This window comes from Micrasema longulum, unplaced genomic scaffold, assembly GCF_059751315.1.
Source record: "Micrasema longulum isolate JH-2025_06_02 unplaced genomic scaffold, ASM5975131v1 h1tg000590l, whole genome shotgun sequence".
Taxonomy (NCBI): Eukaryota; Metazoa; Arthropoda; class Insecta; order Trichoptera; family Brachycentridae; genus Micrasema; species Micrasema longulum.
Genome location: NW_028277786.1, coordinates 193,790 through 216,634, shown reverse-complemented (window position 1 = coordinate 216,634; position 22,845 = coordinate 193,790). Strand labels below are relative to the sequence as shown.

The 22,845-nt window shown below is 32.4% G+C and overlaps 1 protein-coding gene across 2 annotated transcripts; it reads left to right on the top strand.

The window, feature by feature from the left end:
• The first annotated feature begins 1,972 nt into the window (after positions 1-1,972).
• On the top strand, positions 1,973-17,346 carry LOC148280354 (uncharacterized). Of its 2 annotated transcripts, none has more exons than XM_088228530.1 (4): positions 1,973-2,017; positions 9,599-9,968; positions 12,164-12,265; positions 16,593-17,346. In XM_088228530.1, exons 1-4 carry the CDS (start codon positions 1,999-2,001, stop codon positions 16,858-16,860), a joined length of 759 nt encoding a protein of 252 aa, XP_088084656.1. In that variant the 5' UTR covers positions 1,973-1,998; the 3' UTR covers positions 16,861-17,346. The 2 variants fall into 2 exon arrangements, with proteins under 2 accessions (XP_088084656.1, XP_088084657.1); XM_088228531.1 differs by lacking the exon at positions 1,973-2,017 and adding an exon at positions 7,277-7,448 and having other exon boundaries at positions 9,782-9,968.
• The last annotated feature ends 5,499 nt before the right edge of the window (positions 17,347-22,845 follow it).

The window sequence follows — 22,845 nt, the reverse complement described above, 5'->3', positions numbered from 1 at the left end:
CAGATGCATGTCATTCCAAAATTACTATGCCAACGTTTTATATTGTCTCTGGCGCTAATTACCTTAAATGTAATAGAACACAATATTCTGACAGATGCATGTCATTTCAAAATTACGATGCCAACGTTTTATATTATCTCTGGCGCTGATTACCTTAAATGTAATAGAACACAATATTCTGACAGATGCATGTCATTCCAAAATTACTATGTCAACGTTTTATATTGTCTCTGGCGCTGATTACCTTAAATGTAATAGAACACAATATTCTGACAGATGCATGTCATTCCAAAATTACTATGGCCACGTTTTATATTGTCTCTGGCGCTGATTACCTTAAATGTAATAGAACACAATATTCTGACAGATGCATGTCATTCTAATATTGCATTCATAAAATATTTATTGTAAGTTCTTTAGTTATTTTATGTACTCCTACTTTAATTTCACCCATAAATATTTATTAATTCCTTTGTTATCTATATTTGCTGATGTTTTGAGATTTTTTTTTTTGTATTTTACGTTTTTTCTTCTTTTATTAAAGGCATTAGCCGTTGAATAAATTAATAAATAATTAAATCATAATATCTCTTTTATATTTTATAAAAACTGAAAATGTTAAATGTTCAGGTACCTACTTTTAATAATGAATATAAACCGTTGGCTGATATTTTCAATCTAGAACTTTATAAAAAAAAATGAACTTACTTCGATTAAACTGTGTTTCAAAATCATCAAATCCAGATATTTTCGGCTCATGCCAGACGCCAAAGTACCGTGACTAATCATTGGTGCTAGGATATTCGGCATTTGTTTTTTTTATTATTACGCTTAAACGTAATAAAGAAGAATCTGACCATAGAATTAAGAATAGTCCTGAAGGAGCATAGAATCATATTTTAATACATCGGACTGTGTATAAAATAACCCCTACTTTGCGCCACTTTCGCCGCGCGCATGCGTGACGTTGCCGCGTAATGTTACTATATCGCAAAAAATATAATTGTAACACATATGTAAGATAATTTATTTTTTTTAAAAGCAATTTTAATTTCTCTAAAATTTTATTGTTCACGCGGTAACATTGATTGACACAACAGAGTAGATAAGTAAAGGGTCATTTATTAAGATAAATTTAATTAATGAACTTTGAACTAAAAAAATGAAACAAAATTTATTTTATATACAATTGATATTTTCAAACTGTTGTTTAATCCGAGAGGTCCAATTTTCATTAGTTCTCTCATTAGATGAGCAAAGTAGCGTAAAAAATTTACTACCCTGTCAACACTAACAAAATGTCCATTTTCCTCTCTTTAACAATCTGACAGATGGAAAAATAATTAAACTTTTTAGTAACGCATTTGCTACTTACACATGTATTTACTACTTACACATGAAATGTGATCCCATCCTATTTTTTAAAGATCCCAGCAGTATTTCAACACTTTTAAACGACACAACACGGCACAGTTGAATTCAAATCGAGAGTTGCGTACTGGGCGACGTCTACAAAGAAACTTATGGGTCAAAACGTAAAACTACTCCTTTAAGAGTAGTTTAGTCGCCTTCTATTTAATGCGCGTATGTGGTTTCTGCACTATTCTTAATTCTATGATTCAGATACATTAAATATCTACGCAAAAGTTAAGTTAGTAGGCGATCGAAATGTTACAAAGAATCAGCTATTGAAATTACATTTTTTATTATGTGTAGCTATAAATAAAATTAAGAAAAACTTTATTGCTTTTTGTAAGTGTCGCGTCTCTACAGATAATTAGTCGAATTATTGTAGACACCAATTTTGGACACCGCACGCGCATGATAGAACTATTTAGTAGAAAAGGTCAAGACATACCAAACCTTAACAACTTTTAAACCTTTCGACGTCGTAGTTTAATATTACTATCCTCTGTCTTCTTAGAATAAAATACCGGAGCAGCAAGAGGGCCGTGGTGCAAGCAAATGAAGAAATCATACAAGAAATAGACCTTTCGTATGTGTCGCCATTTATTGTGTACGTAAGGGGCTTAGTTTGAATACGATAATTATTAATTTAGAACTAACATTTTATTCTATTTTTAAATAACGATTTTAAAAAACGATAGAAAATTTAGACCCTGCCAAGTATATTTCCATACAATACCTGATCAACATGTTAAATTATGTCATACATTGAAGGCCAATTTTCGTGTCATGTGTAAATTGGTAGGTACTCGTACGTATTATGCAATGATGAATCTTTTTACTTGCATGCTAAAACTTTTATTAAAAATGTTTGACATTATCATTCCGATATTATCTTTATTTGAGGCAAAGATTGCTTATTACACAACGCCTACAAAAATGCACAATAATAACCTACCTACGAAAAGAAAAGTTAAGGCAGTCTGATAAGAAGTAAGGAAATCATGCGATTTTGCCATTTTAAAACGCCATTTTTCTCGAAATCGCGTAATAAAAAAAATCAAATAAATAAACATCTCATAAAAACAACTAATTTCTGATTAAAACAAATACTTAAAAGTTTTATATAACTAAAATATAATTACTTTTCGACCGGCAGATCGCGCATCTTGAAATTTAGATTAAACTTTGGTACATTGGTACTCAAAATATACATAAAACGAAGCATTTAAGTAAAGTTTGTTCTAATGATTGAAAGATAATATGTAGATTAAATTTTTAAAAATACCGAAGCAAAACATAAAATATTCAATTCATATTATATAGTGGTGATTCTTTATTTAAATACTTCATTATTCTTGGACTGGCAGATAAAACGTAAGACTGATCACCTCTCCTTTCATGTAACAAATACGCTGCAATTGACGATAATAAAATCCGTAACAAAATCAAACTGCATGTCGGGTCATGGTACGTCGGGACAATGACGTCATTGAAACTAAAGTTGTTTAGTAACAGCATTTATCGATATTATATCTGGCTGATTACCTTTTTTTATCATCCTTCCCTCAACCCATCCTTATGGCACCTACCTTACATTAAGAAATACAAAATTATAACATTTGGATGTGAAACAAAACAAAACAGGAGAAATATAGATGTTCAAATATGGGCAGAATGGTGAATGTTACACAGTGTGTAAAGTGGCCACTTAAACCAGCCATTGACAGGTCATAAGCCCTGTAGATGCCTAGACTTCTATATTACCTTATCTTAAATGTTCTTTATCTCTGTTGTAATATGTTAATAAAAACAGCTCCCCGGGGAGTTGAATCCAGTCCTTGTCTAAAAAAATTTTGACCAACTCAAAATATTGTTGTTAACTTATTTAAGCTTTTTTTGTGTTAAGCCGTTTTTGTCCTAAAGGTGCGATATGTAGACATTTACTATCGATCTTAAGAGATGTGGAACCAAAAGTAAAATAATAATATTCTTTAAAATAAGTATCACAATGAACTCAAAGCATACATTTGTGAATATAACGCTTGAAACAAATAATAAACATTAATTTCTTTCTTTGTGAAAATAGACACTTTTACTTGGAAAAGTGATCCTTTTCATTACTCTGTGATAATAGACCAATCACGAGGCGACGTGTGTTTTCACTTTTGCGTGACGATGAACTACTTATAATTCAAAGGGGCATTTCTTCAAATTATTGAAGCATCTATTTTACAATTATATCTTTACAGTTTATCGCAACGTAAATTTTAATTTAGGTGCGTAGGTCCAACAATATTTTGATAGTCGATAGGTTAGGTTCGATAGTCGCCAATGTCGACGTAATTATTTGTTTTTTTATTTGATTTAGTTTTATGATTAACATAGTCTAATATAAAACTTACATCTATACTTATGATACCATTATTTATTACTATTGTACACTTGTCCTAATTTATAACATTTAAACTGTACAATTATATTAACTTTCGAATATTTCTTACTTATAATATGTCTAACCTAGTATTTTGTACATGATACATAGTCTTTACATTTAATTTAAATATACATTTACACTTTTCCTATTCTTTTATGTTTTATGGCATTCCTTCTAACTACATACTTCATTCAGTTCATTGCGGAAATACGGAGTTTATTGGCAAAAAAAAATTAAGTACGCACATATTCCCTTATATATAAAACAGTTCTAAAACATACCTTTTGATTTATTTTCCAGTATTATATTTTGAGATCCTCTAGTTGCGTACTAAGTGCAAATAGTATCTAAATAAACAGGTACCTTTATTCATCAATGTTTTGAGTATGTCCAAATGTTTGCAGACTGGCTGGGTTTCCTCCCTAGGGAATTATTTAGATCTAAATTTGTTGCAACCGAAAGGGGAAAACATTTTTGAGAAGGTAATATTGAAGTCTAGGGATTTACGGGGTTTATGAACTGACATTGGCTGGTTTAAGTGGCCACTACACACGTTGTAACGAGCACCATTCTGCCTGTGTTTTGACATCCACATTTCCTCAACTCTTCCATTTGTTTATTTTTGTGAAGTAAAAGTGCTGAAACCTTCATCATGTGGGTGATATTCATCCGGCTGAACCATTTCACATACTAGGCAACGACTGAAAACTATTTTCCAATTTTCATACCTCCTTTCAGGAAAGGCATAAAAGAAAGCCGGGTAAAAAAATCTACTACAATGGCAATACTAACAAAATGTCTGCCTTGTTTTATTTAACATTCATGGCCTAAGTCAATTGCAACATTTACGAGAAAAATATATACAAGAAGCTGCACAAATAGAACTTAATCAAAGACAAGGACAATAAAATAACGGTTTACAATCTAAAATATTCAAAGAACGTGATATACATAATAAGACTTAAAATGAAGCCATCGAAATCCTTCTATATCCTGCGCTGTATTAATGACGAAAAGATCTCCGACCAGCAGGAAGATAAATCCCAAAGAACTCAGTCGAGTGATGAATTGACTAATCTACACATTCTGGACGTTGGGGCATAAAAACCAAAGTTGCTCTTGAAAAACAACAAATTTAACTAGTTTAAAATAACATAAACTATGTTTAAAATTACTAGTTATTTTTAAAATTGAAATCGGACATTTAGTTTTCTCGACACATTATGCATCGTTCCAAATTTCGCTGAAAATGTATTAATTAAAATTAAATCAATCGAAATGACCTCATATTAACATTGAACCATGACATATAAATTCTGAATATTTTACTAACAAACGAGTGATTCACTTTATTTACCTACATATAAGTATTATGATTTTTTATACCGGACCCATGGATCGTGGTTCGTTTATGGTAGCAAGGAATTATTATTTAATCCTTAATTATTGTGGTTTCGCGAAGAGCATATTTTTTAAGTGGAAAAAAACCTATTTACTTTTGAATTTTATCAAAATGCCGTAATGGTTTTAATCGATAAAAGCATCGGAAATGTATTGGAATGATTCGACTTTAAAAACTAATACTTACAGATTTCCCGAATCGACTGATAATAATATTATTCATTCTCACATTAGCTATCGAAAGCAAATGATTCGAGTTCAAAAAAAGCAACATTTGACACTTTACTCTATTTGGCGTCTTCGCCCAACTGGCATCATCCCCCATTTCGCATCTTCCCCCATCGGTATCTTCTCCGATTTGGCGTCTTTTTCCATTTGACAAGTTCCCCCATTCGGCATTTTTCCCCATTCGGCATCTTCTACTATTTGGCATCTTTTCCCATTGGGGAAGTTTCCCTATTTAGCATCTTTCCCCATTTCGCCAAATATACCACTCGGCATATTCTTCCGTCTCTGTTTACCTTACATTTTATCGTTCACGTTTCCACTATTTGATAAATTTATTATAAATTCTTGTAAAAGCATAGACCTCGAGACAGTTTTCAACTTCAACTGACTATATATTTTTATATATTTAATATTACGCTTTCAAAATTCAATTTGAGTCTATGTTTCAGGTTACAGAAGCATACCACATGTGTGGACATATTAATATCCTTCAATTTTTTTATTTTTTTTGTTGTTGTCCCAATTTACCTGCAAATGTTTCAAACATGAGACACAATAAGAAAGTCGTAGTTTCCCATGTAGCATTTTACTGCTTTAACCATGAGACAACATTTATTTTCACGAATAATATTGTAAATTTGTTATGCACAATTAGAGAAATGAAATAAAACAAATTTTCAGATTTAAAAAGCATGATATAATTTGAAACGCTTACGTCATCAAATAAAAAGAAAATCCAATCAAAAACAAAATTGAACCTCTTTCGAAAATCGTAAAAAAAAAATATTTTTAATCTCAAATTGAGAGTGTGTGTAATTTGAGACATGTTTAATGCTAGATCAATAAAAAATATATTAAAATGCATTCACTATCTTCAGTCTGTACTTTTCTGCAATAAAATAACTACTGTAGTCGTACCTAATTATAAAATAATTGAGTTTTCTCCTAATTATTACACATAACTATCAGTAGAGATTTGAGACAATTTGAGACTTAATAATCGAGACTTATGCACCTAATTTGAGACAGTCTCAATTTACCTTCCAAAAAAATGCTTTCATTTCTGCGAATTTTTAGTTTTTCTCTACCAACCTACGCTGAAAGTGTCAAACATGGCGTTGACTTGTTTACGGAAAAGTTCCTCGCTAGGTCGTATTATTAAATCGATTTAGATCACTACCGTTTTTTTACTAATAACAGAGTTTTGAGGCATATGTAATTCAGAAATATATTTTAATCAAAAATCAATGTCAATTTCTCAATAAATACTACTTACTTTGTCTAAATTTCCTCTTGACAGCAATTATACGTTCAAAAGCAAAAACTTTGGAAGGACTTTGCCAGTGCTGCCTGAGTAGCAATGATACCACATGTTATATTATGTGCCGCGGAAGTTTCGTCTCAAATTAAAAGCATACAATTCTCATGTTGTATGCTTTTACGGTACCTAGTTCGGATTTTGCGCAATTTTCTGGAATCGCGTAAAAAAATATATAAAATAAACACTCGTCTTTGGCCTTAAAAACGTCATTACAACTAACGTCATTGTGAGTAAAATAATCAAGATCCATCCAGATATTATGCCCATTCAACCTATCCATACCTTAACTATTGTGATAATCAAATTATCACCTGTGCAGATGTATTCTGACAAATACTGAGGTCAAGTTTGCAGACTTCAATTACCGATTATTTAGCACTTTTTCGGTTCACGAATCTCGCGAGTGGAGAAGGGATGCAGAACACAACACTTATAAGAAAGTCTCCCAGGAAGTGACTTTTCAGTTGGTGAAATGTTTTCGAGCTAATATACGACTGCATTTTTTGAATTTCAAAACCGTAATGCGTGCTATAGGGAAAGTTCTGATAGTGTTAGTCTTTTCAATTTCTGTAATACAAGGCGATGAAACAGAAAGTAATGATTTATCGCCTAGAATATTTTATTATCATAAACTGCCGTATGCTGCACTTTTAGGTAAGATTTTGTAAATAAAATAAATTGTTAATAATGGGATCCGTTCAAAAAATTTAAACGCATAATTTGAGCATACATGGAAACTGGCCAACTCAGAATTATTGTTTGTTGACAATCAATATTGAAGTTTTTACGTAGTCAAAGGATTAGCAATGTGTGTTAGTATGGAAGTGTTTTGATTTCGTCAATATTTCCCGTCGCAGATGATTTACTAGGGTGGGCCGCTAATTTTTTTTCTGAATTTTGAAATGGATTATTCGAAATGAAAAAAATATCAAAAAAAATATTCGATACTACTTTGGCCCTCAACCAGAGCTTGCAGTTTTAGAAAAAGTCGAATTTTTGCGCTAAAGCGGCTGTCATTTCGTATTTAAGTAAGAAAATCAATCCAATTTTATTTTATAATATGCATTAAGCCTTATTTAATAAGAATCTATGGGCGTGAGTTACACTTTCTTTTGTTGTAAATGGGTAGCATTTTTTTTAATGAGTCATTGTTTTCGTCAATATAAGTCAGGCGCTCAACGGAATCAGTTCCGCAAAGTGAAAACTTTTTGCATTTCGGTAGTTTCAAAACGTGTTCGAATTTGTTATGTGATTAAGTTATATTAGAATTGAAGAAATATGCACGTTTAAACATAGGTAAAATGGTGAATGTTACACAGTGTGTAAAGTGGCCACTTAAACCAGCCAATGACAGGTCATAAGCCCTGTAAATGCCTAGACTTCCATATTCCTTTATTTAAGATATTCTCCATCCCTGTTGTAATTTGTTAATATAGATAATTATCAAAATGTTCAGACAGTGATAAACTTCAAACCTCGGTTGAGGGCCAAAAATAGTATGGAATTTATTTTTAAATAATTTTTACGTTCAATGTGATCCAAAATGTAACTTTTTAGACCCCTTCCACTTTGATGTCAAAAAAAACAGCATACATCATCGGTCCACTCTAATGTCCATAGACTAACTTAATCAATTCTACCATTATCAATTTTCTAAAAAAACTTTGAGATATAAGTGAACTTGGTTTTTTTCAGTAAAAGATAACATTCAGCACTAAAGCTTGGTGAAAAAATCCAAAAATTGCAAGAAATTCACTTAACCGGTTTTCCTTGTATGCTCACGATTTGAAATATGGCATCGGAAACACTGAATATATTTTTGAACGAACATCAAAATATAAAATTCAGTAACAATATGAAAACGGACGACAGGCAAACGGCGGAAATCAACTTACAAAAATTCTTGTGTCAAACTTTTCTCTAAATGTATCTGTAAAGCTAAAAGTTACTGGATTTTGTATGGTTGTTTAATTTGAATAATCAATAGGGAAACATCGCTTTTTGCCATTTTAAATTAATGATAATTGAAATACTTGGAGTAAAAAAAATATATTTAAGTCAACTTGTGACGTAGTTCAAAGAAGTTTGTTTTTATTAAAATCTTTTTTTTTCATAAATTTTCGAGAAACTTCTTGTGTGCTCGAATTTTTACCGCGTGTAAGAAAACATTTTTTAAATATTTTTTTTATTTTATTTAGTTATAAACATAGTCCAATATAATATTAACAGCACAATGTTTACATCTATACTAATTCTAACATTATTCATTACTATCGTTCACTTACTTTTCTAATTTATAATATTCAAACTATTATTTTATATGTACCGTGTACACTTATATTAATTTATGTATATCCACCATTTATAATATAAATAATCTAGTTTTTTTACATACAAGTACATAGTACATATACTCTTTACATTTCATTTGAAATATATTTACACTGTTTTCATGTTTTATGCTTTTGTGGCATTTCCTCAAATAACTTTATTCCCTTGAACATAAGGCAGTTCTGCGAGATTATTTTCTTTTCTTTTCCAGTCTTATATTTTTAGTATCTAATTTCCCGTAGCATTGAACTTCCTCATTACTGAACGTGTCTGTGTATTTTTTACATCCAATTTCCCGTAGCACTAAACTTGAGCATGAAGGTCTGCTAGATGTGAAAGTCTGTGCAAATAGGAGGGAGGTATTCTATTTCACTTTTTGTATCTTCTTATTTTCCCTATTTCTTACCCTTTCTACTCTGTGAGATAACCTCGCACAAAAGCGACCAATCTCTAAGCTTCCTCTTCTTTTGCAGTTCAGTTTGCCTACGGGGCAGTCGCTGTCCTCGTGATAATTAAGATCCTTCTAGCAATGTCGTTTGTCGCCATGGTCACCGCCATGGTCCATATGTTAGCCAGAATCAAGGGTATATTGGGAATTCCGTCCGCGGAACCGATCATTCATCACCCCAGCCATTCTCATGAATATGACTACCCAGGACCAGATAGCCATGGTGACTTCCACCGCAAGGCGTATAGAAAGCAAGTTTACACCGGAGGAAGGGCTCTTCGAAGCACTGTGGAAGGTTACTCAGTGAAAGAAATAAAGGAAAGAAGAAAGAAGCATTTAGAAAAACTGCTCAATGCCGAGGCAGATACAAAGTCTTTGAACCGGATAGCCAGAAGGTAATTTTTAACTGTTTAAATAAATATATTGTATATTTATTTATGTTATCGGATCAGAATGTTATGTTGTACTCTACTCTATCATTTTCTCTCCATATATCATCCATTTTCGAGTTTATTCTAGCATTCTACATTCCACCGAACTAATAAAATGGTATAAATGTAGAATTATGTTGTTGTGGGTTATGCAGCTTCTACACCCGTTAGAGATTGACAGAAAATACGAGGTTGCTGTTTAATGCGTATTTATTACATGGCGAATAAATAATTGATTAAATTATGTAACGCGAATGTTACGGCAATGAGGCGTTGAACTGGCTGCACTGGGAACTGGGACTGACTAGACTGAGGCGTTACCACGCCCGTGATCTCTTTATAGACCACGTTCCTTTGTTCAAGTGTCTCTATGGCGTGAATGTACTGCAGGACATCGCTCTTATGTCTTGCAGAATATGATATATTGTATTCAACGTAAAATGATGACTCGCTTCATCGGTCGTCGCTCTACATTTGTGAACTGATTGACAATGAACCCCTCAGTACTAATTATTTAATATATTGATGTATCTCCAAGTCTCAGTAGAATCTTAGGCGTGCGGTTGTTTGACTTAGAATATAATGAAGTAATAGAAAAAAAAACTGTTACTAAGCGGAGGCGATACGGTTGGCGGGACCGTATACGGCGGATACCTACTGAGAGCCTTAACCAGGCTAGCCTACTTTACAGGGCATCAGATTTGACGTCCTAGACGTCCGCTACTGGCTCTTCGTCAGCAGTTTTTATCAGAACTACGGGACGCGGACGTGACTTGGGAGAGTGCGCAGAAGCTGGCAGCCAACAGAGATGCCTGGAGGATCTCCGTAGACGCCATATGCTCCAACTAGGGAGCGGATATGGAATTATGATGATGTTGCGTCTCTAAGTTCTGAGAGTAATAATTGTTTGAGGAGAATATTAGCTATGAGGTGGTTTGATTTTATAACCAATAAGACCGAGAACCGACGCAGCAGCCTTCTATAATGAGCGTCTTGAGGGCGCGGTGGTAGCTTGGCTTGAACACCCAGCCTTAACACAAATTCCCTCGTCCCGGAAGGCCATCGAAGACGAGTGTTCCACAAAACATAGGGGCGCGAGATTGACGTGGGAGGAGGCGAGAGTGCTGGCTAGCGATAGGGTGTCTCGAAGGCGTCTGGTGATGCCTACATGCTCCAATTAAGAGCGGAAGTGGAAATTGAAGAGAAATGTATCTATCAATACAGGCTTACCTAGTGAAAGAGACAAATAAAAAAGGGGGAAATTGAATTAGTTCAGATTTAATTATAATATATTATCAATCTTCATTCCTACACAACTCAAGAAAGCTGATGCGTACATAAAATTTAAAATTCGTGTTCTTTCACGCAGATTATTATAATTGCAAGTCAATTAAATTATTATTATGAATTTTGAAATAATACCGCATGTAACATCACACGTTATCTTCAGTGAGTTCTGCGGATTGATGAATCGAACATACAAAAGAAACATGCAATATATTTTTTTTAACATTTAAAGTAGATACATGAAAAAATAAAATTGAAATAAACTACCTCAAATTTTGAAAAACCATCAAGAAGTTTCTCATTCAAATCCTCCCCCTCCAAGGAAAATCCAGTCCTGAAACTCTTTTTTGAAAAAAGATTTTGTCCTTGAGAGCTCGACACACTCTTCCAACATATTAAACTCTCTCAGTGCGATAAAGGAGTTTCAAAGGAATTTAAAACAATCTGCAATACCTAAAATATGCGAGCAATATAACAATAAATTTACAAAGGCTGATATTTTTCATGACAATGTTTGTAATCACTGAAATATTGAATTAATTGTATTATTAAATACATCTTTTTCATTTCTTATATTTTATATTTGTTATGTTTAACATAATTTAAGTGTAAACAATTTTGTGTAAACAACGAAATCACAAAGAAATCGTGAATATATGTTTTACATACTGTTTGTTTACTCAATAAATTAAATTAATAAAATGCTTGACTCGCGGACGGAAAGTTTCGGGTTCGATTTCCGGTGATAATCTAATATCAAGTCATTTTTTTTAAGCCTGGGTGTTCTGTACTGTTATTCTCCACTGTAATTGGCCTCCTTTCCGGTTGTGGTGCAAAAAAAAATCTAACTGTGTAAGCATTTTTTCTTTCAGTGTGGAGGTAGAAAATGATAACTGTAAGATGCAGTTGGCCTGTCAGCTACATGCGAGAGCCAAACTTAGTCCATTTCACACATTCCAGTTATATTTTATAAGGTAAGAAAAATAAATATGTAGATACAATATTTTGAGTTTGTCCACATGTACGAAAGCAAGAGACTGGATTTTACTCCCTGGGCTGGTATTACAAGCAAAATACACGAGAAAAACTGTTTTCTAGTGCCACGAGAGTGGTTCAGAATAGCACCCCTGGGGAGTTATTAAGATTGTAGAATTAAGATGTTAAATGTTGGTGGAGCTTCTACCCCAGTTAGAGATTGAGAGAAGAAACGAGGTTGCTGTTTAATGCGTATTTATTACATGGTGAAAAACAGTGAATTGTTTCGCACGAGTGTTACGGCGATGACGCATTGAAGAGACTCCACTGAACTACATGCTGGAACTGAGTGACTGCGTCGAGCAGAGTCTTTGGACTGGCAAGACTGACTGAACTGAACCGCTCCTTTGTTATTCATATACCAGATACCAAGTATGTTTTTGAAAAACTGCAGTAATGAATTAAGCAAGCCATTGTACATGATAATTAATGAATCTCTTAATGAATCTATTTTTCCTGATTTGTGGAAGATTGCTAATGTGACTCCTCATCCATAAATCTGGGGATAAATCGTCTGTCACGAATTACAGACCTATTTGTATTCTTTCATGTTTGGCCAAAGTTTTTTAATCGTTAATCTATAAAGTTGTTCTGGAATATGTTAAGCCATTAATTTGTCCCAAACAACACGGTTTTCTTCCTAAAAGGTCTATTAATTCTAACCGTCTGGAATATTGTGACTATATTTGTTCATCATTTAATAAAAAATGACAAGTCGATGCTGTATATACAGATTTCCAGAAGGCTTTTGATAAAGTTAACCACCATATATTGATACAAAAGTTGGAAGCAATCTGTATAGATGGCGATCTTCTAAATTGTATGATATCTTATTTGAAAAACAGAACCCAAATTGTATGCATAAATAAATTTGAATCATCACTTTTAACTGTAACATCTGATGTGCCGCAGGGCTCTAATCTTGGACCATTATTATTTTTAATTTTTATAAACGATCTTGGCTCCCTGTTAGAGTGTAATTATCTTTTTTATGCTGATGACTTGAAAATATTTCGTAAAATTGAATCAATAGATGATCACGCAATGCTTCAAAAAGATCTTGATTCCTTAAGTGAATGGTGTAAACTGAATGATATGCACCTTAAAAAATGTTAAAAAATGCTATCAAATAACGTTTACAAGAAAAAGAACTCAAAACTCTTTTACTTATAGCATTAATAATATCGACCTCAACTCAGTTAGCACAATCCGAGATCTTGGAATCACATTTGACTCACGTTTAACTTTTTCCAATCATTTCAATATTGTTAAAGAGAAATCTTTACAAATGCTGGGCTTCATACACAGAATATCCAAGCCATTTAGAAATGCAGCATCAATAATTTGTTTGTATAATTCTCTTGTACGTAGCAAGTTGGAATTTGGAAGTATTGTTTGGTCACCTCATTATGTTTTTTTTTTAAATATAATTGAAACTGTACAGAAAAAAATTCTTCGTTCTTTGTCGTTTAAGTGTAACATGGGTAGAATACTTCAATGTTATGAAGAGCGCTTGGAGTATTTTAAAATTGAAAAGTTAGAAACTAGGAGACAAATTAAAGATATGATGTACTTGTATAATATAATTCACAATAATGTTGATTCAGTGTTTTGTGTTCAAAATGTGTCATTGTACGTTCCCCGTAGGCGTCTGAGATCATCTGATACATTTTACCTTCCAATTTTTACAAACAATATGGCACATTTTAACCCTCTTTCAAGTATGTAACAAAATGGAAAAAAAAGTTAACATTGACATTTATCATGATAGAGCAAATGATTATTAAAAAAAAATTACTATGTATCTTAAATCAAATGCGTAATCCTTATTTTTGTGTATGTTAATTAATTTAAGTCTATTTTATTATATCTTATATGTTTTTAATTTATCTTTTCTTTTCTTTAAAAAAATAAAAAAATGTAGTTTCTTATGTTTAACTCAATTTTATTTATTTAGCTCAATCTTTATTCTTATCTTTCAATAAACTTAATCTTTATTATTACTTAAATTGATTTTACACACTTATTTTATATAATTTATGAAAGATGGTGGAGTTCTATAATTGAGAATATATATAAAGAACGTTAGTTATGCTTACTTAAAAAATGTATGTATTTTATGTATTCTTGTTGAACTTCCAAATAAATAAAAAAAATATTTTAAAAAATCTCCATGGTAGGGATGATGCTAATGTTCTGCAAAACGTCGATCTCGTGTTTCGCAGAATGTAATGAACTTAATTTAATAGAAAATGCTGACTTACTTCTTGGAGTCATGACTTTATTTCAGGTGAAATTATTCAGCACTTGTGGGTGTGTCATCGATCATGGACTATGAACCCCACAAGGTTTTCAAATTATTTTTTTATTTATTTATACAATGTGCATATTACAAAAAAATAATGTATCCCTAACTCCATGAAGCCAAGAGCCCTGTGTTGAGTTGGGATACAATATAAAGGAAAGTGGAAGCATGCGTTATTATTAAAGAATACAGAATAACAATTATTAGATAAACATCAATTTTTAAACATCTGGACATTATTTATCTATACTTATATTTTAAATGCGAAATTGTTTGTTTGTGTGTCCTTCGCGTCTCAACGGAGCGACCGATCGACTTGATTTTTTGCAAAGGGGTAGCTAGAGATGGGAAGTTAAATAGAGCACTTTCTTTTATAAATAATTAAATATGGTAACAATAAGCAAGATTCTTTTAAATAAGTAGGCGGTAAGATGGGATGTCAAAAAGAATGAATTCGAAATGAATTCTTTAAATTTCTATAATTAGCACATGTATAAAAAAGTTTGTATTTTAACGTAAACAATCAACATTCGTTTTTGGTAGATCCCAATCAGATTATTACCTTAAATTTCTTATAATTTCAACACATTTATTTCTTTTCACTAGATTTTGAGTATTGCTAAAATAATATTAACTCATATTTGTCATATTTTTAAATCGTATTCCTATAAGTACACCCGTGTACTAACAAGAGCTTCGCAATAGGGAAATATCACATTTTTTTACATATTTAAAGTACGAGTAACATGCCTATCCAGTAAAAAAAAGTTGTTTGCTACTAGTAGCATCGCCCCTAATACGTCACGATTCACGTTCATTTTCAACTTTGTTCTTCTTTGCCATTCAAGTTTTTTTAGAACATCGTCACGAATCTTGATGTCACAACTATCAATGCCAAACATGTCGCGTTTTTCTAGTGACATTTTTTTTTCTTTTTTAAATTTATGTATAAGAAAACATTTCTTCACAATATCCATATTGATTTTGAAAACACAATTAATTTTTCTACATCCGTTTCATATATTTTTATCGGTATTCGTAGTATGTGATATTTCATTATTTAAAAAAAATACTTAAAAACTACTCCGACGCCCTTCACACATGTCACCCATAGAATTGAGAATAGTCCAGAAACTGCATACGAGCATCAAACAGAAGGCGACTAAACTACTCATAAATGAGTAGTTTTACGTTTTGACCCATTAGTTTCTTTGTATACGTCGCTCAGTACGCAACTCCTGATTTGAATTCAACTACGCCGTGTTGTGTCTTTTTAAAGTGTAGAAATACTGCTAGGATCTTAAAGAAACAGGATCGGATCACATTTCATGTGTAATTACCAAATGAATGTGTAAGTAGCAAATACATAACTTAAAAATTGAATTATTTTTCCATCTGTTAGATTGTCGAAGAAAACAAAATAAACATTTCGTTAGTGTTGCCAGGGTAGTAAATTTTGTTATCCTACTTTGCTCATCTAATGAGAGAACTAATGAAAATTAGACCTCGGATTAAACAACTCTGTGGTAGACATTTGACCGAAATTATCTTTTAAACATCAAATATTATTCAACATGTTATAAAAATATCCGTTTTATGTGAAATAAAAATTGTTTTATATTTTAAGTTAAAAGTTCATCAATTCAATTACTCTTATGAAATGACCCTTTACTTATCTACTTTGTTGTGTCAATCAATATTTCCGCGTGCACAATAAAATTTTAGAGAAATTAACAGATTGCTTTTCTTTTACCTTACATTCGGGTTATGATTTTTTTTCCGTGCAATATTACGCTGCAACATCACGAATGCGCGCAGCAAAAGTAAGGCATAGTGGGGGGATTTTTGAACACAGTCCGATGTATTCAAATATGATTCTACGCTCCTTCTGGACTATTCTTAATTCTATGATGTCACCTCAATAAATTCATTCCTATTCATATTCCATATTTGAATTTCAGAAAAGACGGCTTAGCTCAATACTGGGATCATCAAAACAGGAAGTTTTCGGAGTGCGCCATCGTCTACCCCTGCATCAGAAATGGACAAACGATAAAGACCGACGAGAAACACGATGACAACAAACATGTAGAGACACCGGCCGTTACTAAACTCACGGCAAGACAGTTTAACAGCTATGAAGATGGCTCCTACAGCACAGAGTATGAGACATATGAGACCCCAAATTATGAAAGTTCACAGACATATTATTCTTCAAGTGGCTACTAACCAAAGCCGAGTGTTTAGTATGTGTGTCACAGCGCCAAAAGATCAAAATGAGGAAGATCGGAGATTTTTAAATGTTTTATTTGTTGAGACCATAGAAATAACACTTTGAGTACCGGCCGAATACACATAGAATTTACCCTGTGCCCGGCCCATTTTTGTGAAATTTCATGCTTTGTGAAGGGTTTCTGGGTTAAATCAATTCAAACTTCTCATATTTATTTGAAACAATTGAATAAGTCATTTTTGTATGATGGTTTTGCCAACATTGACCTATATGGAGAGTCACATTGCGCATTGCAATGTTCGCACATGAACAGCGCCTCACTCCTTTTTTTGTGCGTTGTATCCCGGAGCCGTGTAAACACGTGATTATAATAACCATGCGTGGTGTCCCGGTCCCGTGTTTTCACGTGGTTTACTAATAAAAGTCACTAGATGTCAAAAAATACACCTTTTCAGACAGCTGGTAAACCACGTGAAAAGACGGGACCGGGAAACAACGTATGGTTATATAATCACGTGTTTACACGGCTCCGGGATACAAAGTGTTAAGAATAGTCCAGAAGGAGCGTAGAATCATATTTAAATACATCAAACTGTGTCAAACCCCCCACTTTCACCGCGCGCATGCGTGAAGTCGCAGGGTAATGTTGCCAGATCGCGAAAAATATAATCATAACACAAATGTAAGATAATAATATTTTTTTCAATTAAACAATTAAAATTTTAAATAATACATTTGCTACTTACACATGCATTTCCTACTTTCAAATTAAATGTAATATTATCCTGTTTCTTTATGATCCCAGCAGTATTTCTACACTTTAAAACGGCACAACATGGCATAGTTGAATTCAAATCGGGAGTTGCGTCAATACGCTCAATAGCGACGTCTACAAAAAAACGAACAGCTCAAAACGTAAAACTAGTTTAAGAGTAGTTTAGTCGTCTTCTGTTTGATGCGCGTATGCGGTTTCTGGACTATTCTTAATTCTATGGTCGAGACTATCAAACTAAGCCAATTTTTTTTTTTAATATTTGTCGGCCTCGTGATGTAATGGTCAGTGCATTTGCCTACCATGCAAGAGGTCTCGGGTTCGACTCGTGACATGGTTGACATAAAATATTTATTTAAAAAGGTGTTTTACACTAGAATATTTCATAGTCCCCCTGGACTGGCAGTAGTTTTGAAATTATTCCGCATGTGACGTCACAAGTCTTTGGGTGAGCTCCGCTGATTGGTGAATTGGCTTCCCGTAAACCGGAAATCTAAACACTATCATCGATTGATTTGGGAAAACTAGTGACGTCGTTGAAAGTTGTTAGTTTTTGTATTTTTTTTTCATACATTTTCAAAACTTCACCGTACAATTGAATGCACTTATTTTTACCTTGCGTAAGAAAACATTTTCTATATCCAATTTCCCGTAGCACTGAACTTCCCCATTGTCTCGAGCGGGCAACCTTCTTATCTTGTCAGCTCATGCATGCGCTAATTGTCACTATGCATATTTTGTTTTGCACGAGCTTAAACTCTTAACAGTATTTCTTGTTAAAACTCATGCTAATATCGATAATTCTAAGAAATACCAAAAAATGAGCATAGAAATATAAATATTAGAATAAAAACATAAAAATTAAGAAATTAAAAATGTGAAGTAAACGCAAAAAACTTATTGCCTCGTAATTCTCTCTTAGTTATAGTCCTTAAAATTTAGCTTGATTAAAATGACAGCTGCCAAACTAATGTCACTGGTGATGAAAATTACTGATCACTGATCATGTACCGATCAAATCGATTTTATCAGTTTTTTCATGCAAACATGAGACTCTGTTTCCAAAAATTGATATAAAAACACAAAAACAAGCTTATAGTAGTGTGTTTAAGACAATTATTCAATAAAAAATAAGACATTAAATACGGTTTTTCATGAACAACAACCAATTAATTATTTTTTATTCGATCGATTTACATTGATCAATTTGTCATCTCTAACATTTTTGCAAAATTTTAATGTTAATAATTAAGTTTATTTAAGTTTTTTTTAGTTTTAAAGCTGATTTTATATAATTATGTTGATTTATATGTCAAGCATTGTATTTTAAAAAATCATTAACATGCCAGATACAAATGATTTTTTGTGTGCCATATAATCTAAGGAGTGATTTATATAATCTACACTACAAAGTTATGTCGTCACTTTTGCTGACAACTGTCATTCTAATCAAGCTTTATTTTAAGGACTATAGTCCTTAAAATAAAGCTATACTATAGTATAGAAGAAAAAGTTGATAGTATATCATAGAAAAATTATTCTCAGAACTCATTTAGTTGTAAGGAAAATAGAATAATATTTATTGTATTAATTGTAAGAGTATTTAATAACTAATAAAGTATTAACATATATTTATCTTGTTCATAATTTATCCTTTATATTATTTACATATTATTATTATTATTTTTATTTTTTTTCTTTTTCAAATTCTAAACAATTTTTTTAATTCCCGCCAAACTGCAAAAGCAGTTTTTTTGCAATTCACACATACATACCCTGAGCCCCCAAAAATGATGACACTTAACTCATGCCCAACGCGCGTTTGGTCGTTCTTCAACCGCCAACTAGGCGTGACATGTAGAATCGAAACAAAAATGCCTACTCGTGTCGTGAAAGCGTGTAAAAACCTTTCGGATAAACATTGTAAAAAGGATTGTGTAACTTTTCATTGGTAAATATTTTCTCACGAGTGATTAACAAATCTTAACAATTAACATTCAAATATCAATCTTGTTTTTTTTATAAACGTCAAACTGCACCTGGCGGCGCAATTGCGAAGCTCTTCTTAGTTACAGCGATGCATTGATAGGAATACGTTTTTAAAATATAATAAACGTGAGTTAATATTATCTTTTCAACAACAAACCATCACGCCGTTTCCCCGTAAGGGTAGGCAGAGAGGATAGAACGCCACAACACTCTTTCACATCTTTACATACAGATCTCGCTTCCTCTACATTCATACATCTTCTCATGCACGCGCGCCGATTATTCCGACTTTTAACATGTCCATCTTTAAGTATTTGTTGGATTTGGTCATGCCATGTCTTTCTCGGTCTTCCTGTATTTCTGCATCCATCAACATTCGCATTGTAAATATTCTTAGCCGTCCTTTCGCTGTCCATTCATTCTACATGTCCAAACCAGCGCAGAGCTCCTTTCTTGATGTTGTCGATAATGCTTGTCTCAGCCTTACATAATGTACGGATTTCAACATTTGTACATCTATCGTACATAGTTTTACCACACATTCGCCTGAGAGATCGCATTTCGACAGCATTCAGCCTACTTTCATCCCTGTTTTTCCAAGTCCATACTTCGCTCCCATACATCAGGGACGGGACCAGGACTCCGTTGTGAACCGCCAATTTTGCCTCTTGTGACAAACATTTATTTGCCAAGGTCGATTTAAGTGCACCGTTTACTCTGTTCCCGGCACTCACCCTCCTTTCAGTATCTTTCTCAGTCATTCCATTCCTAGTGAACATACTTCCCAGATACACAAATTCCTCTACTTGTTTTAGTATAACTCCATTCACAGTGATTTCACATTTAGTCATACTTTCATTTCTTTCAAAAACCATCACATTTGATTTATCGACATTCATCAGCAAATTGCTTCTGTTGCATACATCGTAGACCTTTGTTATCAAAAATTGCAGTTCCGCTTTGTTGTTAGCAAGAAGTACAGCATTGTCAGCATACAAAAGACAATTGACATTTAAATCACCCATTTTTGCTCCCATTCTTAAGCCTTTCAGTTCTTTCGTGCAGTTATTGATATACACGTTGAACAGCCATGGTGACATCACACATCCCTGCTTCACTCCTTTGTGAATGTCAAACCACGATGTGTATGATCCGTTTACCCTAACACATGCTGTAGATCTTTTTGTTTCTAAAAATCCAGTGAAAAGAAATAAATTAAAAGACTGCTAAAAAATCCATCTGGAGACGATGCTGTAACGTTGTTACATTAAGCAAAAGATTCTTTTGCTTGGGTTTATAAATTTATAAAAATAAACATATAATTTAGGCCTGTTTTATGGCAAAATATGACTTAATAATTTTAAATAAGAGACATGCTAAGTTTTGTATTCTATGTAGACTCAGCTAAGCAGTGCCCTATGCACCATTAGTGTCAGAAAGGGAATGATGATGATGAAACTGAAACCAGTCAGATTTATACTCAAATTTAGTAGTTTCTTTTAAGAAATTGTCATAAAATAATAATTAAAAAACACACAAAGCAAAAAATTTTGAATTTCTAAAAATGTATGTAATTATTTACATTTTCATAAAAAATCTAAATTAAACTACTTGGTGCACTGCCAATAATTATTGATTTGAACAATGAAGAAATGTTTCCTTACACACTGTAAAAATTAAAGCATTTAGTAATTGTACAGCGAAGTTTCTCAAAAATGTATGAAAAAAAAACATTAAAATGAACTACGTCCCAATTTCTTCTGAATCAACCAATGATAGAATGTTGTGATAGATTTCTGGTTTCCAGGAAGCCAACTTACTGATGAACTTGATCATCACCAAGATCACATTAACAGGGTTCTCAGAATTAACGACAAGTGTTAATAATATTTTAGTTTCATAAAAAAAAATGACAACATTTTCCGCTTATTTAAAATTTTACTTCCATTCAGTTTTGAGCCCTGATTTTAATCTTATATTGCCACTATTTACAATAATAGAAATACCATTATTGATTTGTGCTTGACACACATGTGTAGCACGAATCTCATATGTAGATAAAATAATATTTATGTATGTAAACTAGACATCATACAGAAATGCGAGACATTTTTTTGACCCCAAGGGTTTGTTTGTTACCTTTTTTATGTAATTCTAATCTAAGTAAGTTTTACATAGAAGACTGATGTTGGAAGTATGTGATGATTGATTTTTTGTAAATCTCAATATGTGTGGTTGATCCAATCCAATATGTTGAATTGGGATTACTTTGTTGCTATCAAGGGCAGACTAGTCAATGACTATCAGTGTAGTTATCTTTTATAGTATGTTTCTTCAATCTCCTATTAAAATAATGTTTTGTTTTAAACGAAGAAGCTCACTATAAGAAAAAATATAGGAATTAATAAAAACCAAACATATTTGCTGAATTCAACATTTTTCAAATTTCCATTCACAACTCTTTCACGCCTTGTCCAAAAGTCACCTCAAACTTGTACTATAAGACTCCAAGTATACTAATTATAGATCATTTAGTTGATGCAATAAACGCACATATTAAAATGTACATACGTATATTGAAAGCATAATATTGCAATTCCCTACTTGCTTTTTTGAATAAAATGTTTATCATTTCTACATAGGTAAGTCTGTTTAGAAAAATATTTCAAAGTTCCAACTTTTCTGTTACATAATATGTATGGAAAAATTAATCAAATAAAAATAATTTAAAATTTTGACACAAAAAAAATTTATTTGTCAAAAATAGTTTTAATGGTGATTTATTTGACAGATTTCTTTTTTTAGCTGGATGGATTAATTTTTTCTTTTTTAAAATATTGGATGATGAACATTGTTGAAAACTTATTCTCAATTTGATGTTTTAGATATCAGCCACAATGCAAATCCTAGTGAGATTAATAGTCCGTTTCTAAAACACATCACTCAATGGGCAAGTGTGTATGTATATACTACATAGTTTTCTGTATTTATGTTGTTAGTTTTAAAAAATGACCTGTGATCTGATAAATCCTATACTGACATATATGACAATATATGTAATTTAGGGGTTACACAAAAACAAAATAACTTTAAAATGATATTGTGTTTAAATTCTATAGTATCTATAGTCTAGGACAGCTCAACTCATCTGTCATTGGGTTTTGTATGTCATATAATTTTATTTATAAAATGGTCAAAACTTTAACTTAGTATGTATTTA